Source organism: Chenopodium quinoa, unplaced genomic scaffold, assembly GCF_001683475.1.
Source record: "Chenopodium quinoa cultivar QQ74 unplaced genomic scaffold, ASM168347v1, whole genome shotgun sequence".
NCBI classification, from domain to species: Eukaryota; Viridiplantae; Streptophyta; class Magnoliopsida; order Caryophyllales; family Amaranthaceae; genus Chenopodium; species Chenopodium quinoa.
In genome coordinates, this window is record NW_018742205.1 from 1,072,351 (window position 1) to 1,079,672 (window position 7,322).

The 7,322-nt window shown below is 35.6% G+C and overlaps 1 protein-coding gene across 2 annotated transcripts; it reads left to right on the forward strand.

The window, feature by feature from the left end:
* Window positions 1–1,803: 1,803 nt before the first annotated feature.
* Window positions 1,804–7,062, forward strand: LOC110727733. Of its 2 annotated transcripts, XM_021907322.1 has the most exons (6): window positions 1,807–2,191; window positions 3,787–4,254; window positions 4,552–4,695; window positions 5,325–5,755; window positions 6,296–6,559; window positions 6,648–6,713. In XM_021907322.1, exons 1-6 carry the CDS (start codon window positions 2,092–2,094, stop codon window positions 6,660–6,662), a joined length of 1,422 nt encoding a protein of 473 aa, XP_021763014.1. In that variant the 5' UTR covers window positions 1,807–2,091; the 3' UTR covers window positions 6,663–6,713. The 2 variants fall into 2 exon arrangements, with proteins under 2 accessions (XP_021763009.1, XP_021763014.1); XM_021907317.1 differs by having other exon boundaries at window positions 1,804–2,191; window positions 6,296–7,062.
* Window positions 7,063–7,322: the final 260 nt, after the last annotated feature.

Below are 7,322 nucleotides of genomic sequence, written 5' to 3' on the forward strand. Positions count from 1 at the left end.
CCTTGGAGAAAGCCGAGGGCTGTTCCCCAAGGTTTAGTAGCCGGAGCTACCAGTCCATTGGCTGGACATTCAGTGCCGCATGACCCCCAAAGAGGGTCGGCTGCATGTATGGTGATCCATATGGCATGTATGGCTGTTGGGGCACATACTATACGAAGCTGGCTGGATAATTTGAGGGCCAGTTCGTGCGGACATGCCGCATGACTGACTCTCTCGGTTTGTTTTCGAATACCTCACTAAAGCATTCGGGAAACTGTCTGGATAAGTCGACGTTGAAGCCGACTCAGACAATTGTTGGCTTCTCTAGCTTCTGCTGGATTAACATCCGGGCATCCGAGTAAGTCTTCTTTGATCCATCCGACTGAACTTGCCGGATGGCTTTCCTTTTCCCTACTTCAGGGAAACGAAGTTTTAATAAATCAATCACGGGCCCATCCGCCCCCTTTGGTTTAGGGTGAGGAGTAGGCACATGATCCTTCACATGCTTCTTCCCTGAGGGAGAAGGCTTCTTGGCCAATTGACCATTGTTGGTGCCAATCGTCTTCTTGTTTATCAGGTCCTTGATTTCCCCTTTGAAACTTTTCATGAATTTCATGAGTTCGTCTTTGGTAACAGGGGCAGCACCCTCCACCGCCTGGGGTTGTCCAGCCGGCTTGACGGTTGGGCCGCTAGGACCAGCTTTGTCTTCGCCCCATTCCCTTGTTTCCTTAGAACGGGTGCGTCTTGTTTCGAGTGACCCGTTTGGGGCTACATAGGTGTCGACATCGAAGTCGTCACCACTGTCTTGGTCCGTATATACCTCTACTCCGGCCAAAGGCCGGTTCTCATTAGCAGGCGGTACAGACTGCTGCGAAGCCATCTTAAAAGTATCCTCCCCATAGACGGCGCCAAATGTTTTGGGGTTTTTGGAGTCCCTCGGGAGAATTACAATTCCAAGAGTGGATGCCGACCGTCTGTACCTGCAAAACCACGGAAACTCCGGTTGGGTAGAGTTCCGATCCGCCTCCGACGATCAAGTTAGAACGTGTGCCCGGATGTAAAAAGTGCGGAATGTAAAGAGTTTTTCTCGGATTCCGAGAGAGAGAATATTTGCAATTAATATTGCTTTGTTTTGTGAGAATTTCTCTGGATATGTAATAAATGGGGATCTCTCCCTATTTATAGGGTTTGAGGATCAACTCCCCTTTCATTACATGGACTGCCACGTGTCGTTAGAGGATTGATTCTTTCAGAACCTCTCTGAGACTGACACATGTTAGCATGCTATTTGTCCACATGGACAGGGGGTATTTTTACCCTAAACAGTAATGGTTTTAGAGTTGGAGGGTTGTTTTGGCATGGTGGAGGTAATTTGAAGCAGGTTGTGTTGATTTTGGGGATGAAAGCGGTGGTTTCGGGGGTGTTTTGATGTGGATCAACGTTGAAAATCCGGTAGAAGTAGGATTATACAATATTTTACCTTTTATTAAATAGTTTCTTACAACGTTTTACCTTTTATTAGGTAATTCATTACAACATTTTTTTATTAGGTTATTTCTTACAAAATTTAGGTTTTATTAGGTCGTAATTTCTGACAAAAAATCCATCTTTTTAATACAATAAACCCTTGCTTATTCCTTCATCATAGCTCTACCTATTGACCTATTGTTTGTGATGATGAGCGTATGTATGCCTTTTCTATTGCTTATCATGTTATTCAGAGAAAAAGGTAAGATTAACTAGAATTAACTTCTTACTCGTTATCTTTTTTGGCTGATGATGCTGTAAAGGTACCACAACATTCTACTTTTTGGACAAAATGACCTTCATGTTCATGTTCATGGAGTTTTCAGAAATTATTAACTAATAAGCAGACGGTACTAGATTAACATGTAAAAAGGTTTGTAGTTAAAGTGATCTCGATTAATTAGCACCACATAAGAGAACGAAGACATTTTGTCGAGCTTTCGAAAAAGCACTAGCCTAGCTTCGGCAGTGACATGAATATAATTGTAGAATATATTGTTCATCATACGCAAATATTTGTCTGCTTAAAAAAATAAAAAAAAATCAAAAACAAAACTTCATACAAATTAAAGATACATCACTTCAATGGCGCCTCCTGATCAGCATGATCTTGAATCTGGGATCGTAGAACTACAAGCAATACAACAACCTCTTCTGTTGCCTTCTACTAGTAGTCCTTCGTCTGGTAAGAACAAAACTCTTCATCTTTCTTTTTTGAATACGACTAAATTATTCATCTTGGTATGGAACTACTACTAGTGCATGGTACAACTACTACCATGGAAGCGTGGATGGCATAGTCAAGTGTGTGCCTGGTTAGGCCGAGGTTTTTCCTTAGAATATACTTCGTGCTTTTTTTTTTTTTTTTTTTTTTTTTTTTTTTTTTTAAGAAAAAATATAAATGTCCAAACTTGATGTTTTACTCTATTTGTATTATTCACTCTATTTCCATAATGATATATACTTGTATATAAGAAAAAATTATATGTAATTGTGTAACAATCTAGTTAAAACCGTTTTAAAAAATGGTTTTAATTATTGATTATATTGCTATTTTACACTTCAGTCTTGTTTGGTTGCATTTCAATAATTGGATAAATAAAATGCATGAAAAATATACTCCGTATTTATGTACAGTTGTTTGATTATCATTTTAAAGTACACATGTGGGAAGTGGAAATATTTGAGAAATTAGAATTCCTACATTACTACATGGTAATTTATTCTTTCAAAAAAAAAAATGGTAATTTATTTATCTCACTCAACCTTGATCACTCAAATTTTTCACATTTATATTTGGATGAAATCACATCATTATCCTTAAAATTTGAGAAATTAAAGTAAGTTGTAATAATATATGAGATATATAAAGTTAACTAAACAAAATATAGGAATTCCTATATACAACTAAAGAAGGCCTTCGTATTAATTAAAGATATTAAATTAATTAAAGTCTTGTTCGCACTCTCCCTGATTCACTTTTCTTACTTCAGTGGGTTTGCTAAGCATGGGCTACCTTATTACTACCCTAGAAAGTAGTAACCTAACCCCATAAACATAAAAATAAATCAAATCTCTCTATTTCTGCTAGGCTCTCACCTTGAAATCACCAATCCTCTCTCTTACTTTCGTCATTTCTCATTTTTTAATTATCTTAGAGTAACTGATTAAGTTAGATGTGTTTCAAAAAGATTAGATTATATTATCTCTCATTATATGTAAGACTTTCTTTTCATCCTCTTTCAAACACAAATACCAATTTTTAATTTAGAAAGGACTAACTATATTTTAAAATCTCTCTTCCACTTACTTCACTTGTCTACTCCACTTTTGCACTATTATTCAATTTTCTACCTTTATTATAGTAGTAACAATTAATGTGTATCCCCGCATATTTAACTGGTTAATTGTTACTTTAATTAAATTAAACATTGTGATTATATATATATATATATATATATATATATATATATATATATATATATATATATATATATAGTGTCTATATTCTTTTTTTTCAATTAGACCTTGTAATTTGCAAAGATATATATTTATTTTCATATTTATAACATGGTTGATTATTGGCTTAAATTATTAAATAATCGAGTGCTTGTAATATATAGCATATTAGGTAGTAATTTGAATTTGTAAGTGTTGTTGATGTAACATTTTATTTACTTTTGTTTATCTTTTAATTTCTGCTATCATTTGTTAAGTGATGCCCTACATGTCAAAAATCCTGGCTCCGCCGCAAGCTAACTATAGACATTTGATGTGCAGGCCAGCGCTTTCAAGAATATCATCTATCTTTACAAAAAGCTTGCCTCAGCGGTGAATGGAAAGCCGCTGAAAAAATACATGTAGACCATCCTTCTTGCTTCGAAGAAAAAATATCAAGAAACGGAGATACTGCTCTGCATATAGCAGCAGCGGCGGGGCGCCATGTCTTCGTTAAGCAATTTCTAGCACATAACCAAGTATTGGATTTGGAGCTGCCTAACAATGAAGGAAACACGGCTTTCTTTTTGGCTGCTGCATCGGGTGTGGTTGATATCGTGGTTGACATGCAGCGGTTTAATCAAAATCTGCTCAACATCCCTGGCGGAAGTGGAATGAAACCAATTCAAATTGCAGTTTTGCAAGGCCATGAGAAGATGGTGAATCATCTCCTGCCTCATTGTTTTGAAAATTTATCCCACCGGGAACGAACCGATCTACTTATTGCTACCCTCGAAAAAGACCTTTACGGTATGTTTTAATGTCTAGTTGTCTACACTCTTTTAGTTTCACGTCTATACCTTTCTATCTCTCATTGATCACATTGTCATTTGCAAATGTCTCGTTATTCTTGATGATCGTTAATCCAATTCAAGGTATCGGAGTATGAGTTATCTGAAGTTATTTGATTTTGATCTTTTCTGAACTAATATTGTCTAAACTTATAAGAATAAACTTATCAAACTAAGCTAATTAAGGATAACTTGACACACCCTAATTTTTGCTATGTGGATTCAACAACTGTCCAACAATTTTCAATCAATGCAGATGTGGCTTGGGAGATCTTACAAAGAGATTTAGATGATGGATTAGCCACTAGACGAAATGGAAATTCCCATACACCATTGCATATCTTGGCAAGAAAGACCCAGACGGAGAGCCGAAATCATCTCAAGTACAGTTGGATTTCGCGTATGCTTTCAACCCTCTCAAATTTGTACTGTAATAAGGGGGTTTTTGGTAGATGGGAATTGAGGGTGGAAATGGGAATTTTAATCCCAAACTTGAAAAAATTCTCTTGTTTGTTAGATGGGATTGGGAAAAAAAGAAGGGAATGGGATTGGGAATTTGGGGTGAATTCCCACCATTTTATTACCTAGGGAGAGTAGGTAATAAATGGATGGGAATTGGAATAGATAGAAAATTTTGCCATTAATGAAATGAATGAAAGGAAAGGATAGTAAGGGTAAATTTGTATTTTTGTTATTTATTCCCTACCTATTCCCATTAAACCACCCAAACAAAGTATTGTCATATTTTTATATATTCCCAAAATCAATTCTCAATCTCATTCCCAGTCCCACATTTTAATCCCCAAACTCCCATTCCCACATTCCAAATGCCCTGTAAAAGGCTTGAGTTAATTTATAGGGTGCATAATATAACACCTAAGCTATTTTAAGTACCGTATATGTTATCTATTAGTATAGTTTCTTCCATCAAAATCAAGGGTACGGTTAAATTCTTATTGTGTGACTTGTTTGATTATTATGATTACAATCTAATACGAATAGTAATTAACATATTTATTGATGTTATAGTGAGGAAGCAACACCAATATAACCGTAAAAATGAACTGGTTGAGAAGCTTTGGAAAAGGGTTATAAGCTCAAGAAATCATGAGAGTATATCTGAGTTGTTATCGTTTCCACAACCTGAACTGCTCTTTGTCGCGATAAGGATGGGGAACTATGAGTTCGTGACAACCCTCATTCGTCATTACCCGGATCTAATATGGGAAAAAGACCATCAGCGTAGAACCATATTTCATGCTGCTGTTGAGTACCGTCAAGAGAAGATCTTCAGTCATATTTTCCAGCTTGAAGGTATTAGGCATTTGCTAACCGCTTACACGAATCCTTTTAATGGTAACAACATCCTACACTTAGCTGCCACTCTACCTGAGCCTGAAATACTAGATATGGCCTCGGGTCCTGCTCTTCAAATGCAGCGTGAAATCTTATGGTTTCAGGTGATTTTACATTTTCCATGTTTAGCTTAACTCTTTTCTTTGACTTGCTAATTTTAGTACATAATATATACGATAAGAACAGACATATCCAAACAAATTTTATTATTTGTTTTATCTGTTGATTTGAATCTAATATTAACTTAGACCTTAGTGATATAGGGAAGAGTAATATGTTCTTTTAATTTTTTTATTGAATAAAAGAGTAACATGTTCTTAGCTAGGCTTTTTGCCAGCTATAGCTATAGATAGATGAAGCAATACATAACTACTTATGATCGTTTGTAGTATATGCCGTATACATGGTGAGCTAAGTAATAGAGAAAGTTAAGTGGCTAGCTAAGCTAGTAATTTAAGAAGGGAATCCTTGGTAATATAACCCGTAATTTAAACAAGTATCATGGATTTGTGGGTATGGTAATTAGGCTTAGCTTTTAGGATGTAATAACCTTGTTGGGCTTAATTATGTGTGATAAACATCTTTTTCATTATGGGCTTATTATGCTTATGCTTAAGATTTAATTTAGTTTTTGATGAAATCAGGCAGTTGAAAGTATAGTACCACGTCAATATGCTCATTCAGAAAATTCAATATTTACTCAAGTAAGCAACACGGAAGTAACGGAAAGTACAGAGACGCCACGAGAGATGTTCAACAGAGAACATGCACAACTAAGAAAAGACGGGGAGAATTGGATGCGTAAGACCTCCACTTCATGTATGGTTGTTGCGACTCTAGTCGCAACTATAGTCTTCCAAGCTATTTACCAACCACCAGACAAGCAAAATAGCGAGAAATTATTTTGGGTATTTGTTATATCAGATGCATTCTCTTTGTTATCGTCAATTGCGTCAATTTTAACATTCCTTTCCATATTGACTTCAACGTATGCAGAAGAAGACTTCTTAGTATCATTGCCGTTAAAATTGATGGTTGGTCTGGTTCTGCTTCTTTTCTCCATATTGGCAATATTGTTGGTATTCATCGTGTCTATTATTATCCTTTTGCCCTACAAATCGGTGTGGATTATTGTTGCCGTCTTTGCTTGGTTTACCGGTGTTGTGTATCTCCGCCTGCATTTCCCATTGTTGCTTGTTGTTTATCGTTCCACCTTCGGCACCAAGTATCTATTCCGTCATCAACACGAGCTATTTCGAGATTAATAGATAGAAAACGTCCCGGTGATGTTGTACAAGTAAAATGAGGGTTGAATGAAATTTGAACCCGTGACCTTTGTATCACGTTGACTTTTGATACCATATTAGAGGACAATCTCAACCAAAAAATTAAGCTGATGATTATCACTAATGTATTAATATAAATGTTATTAAGTAAAATGTTATTAAATTAGTTACATTTCATAAACTTAACTTCTTATAATTTTACTTTAAAGTATTAGACAAATATTAATGATCAAACTGTATGTATTAGATGGTCGGAGAATGAAATGAATTGTACTACATTGAAACATTATATTATAGTAATGGAACTTTAGTAAATAGAAGTGTTAAATATAGAAGTGTTAAATAATCATTGAACTCAAATTATTACATATGAACTTAAATGAAT

Coding starts and splice junctions, on each gene's coding strand:
- LOC110727733 (XM_021907317.1), top strand. CDS start 2,092: ATGGCGCCTCCTGATCAGCATGATCTTGAATCTGGGATCGTAGAACTA. Junction 2,192..3,786: donor TACTAGTAGTCCTTCGTCTG/GTAAGAACAAAA, acceptor TTTGATGTGCAG/GCCAGCGCTTTCAAGAATAT. Junction 5,756..6,295: donor GTGAAATCTTATGGTTTCAG/GTGATTTTACAT, acceptor TGATGAAATCAG/GCAGTTGAAAGTATAGTACC.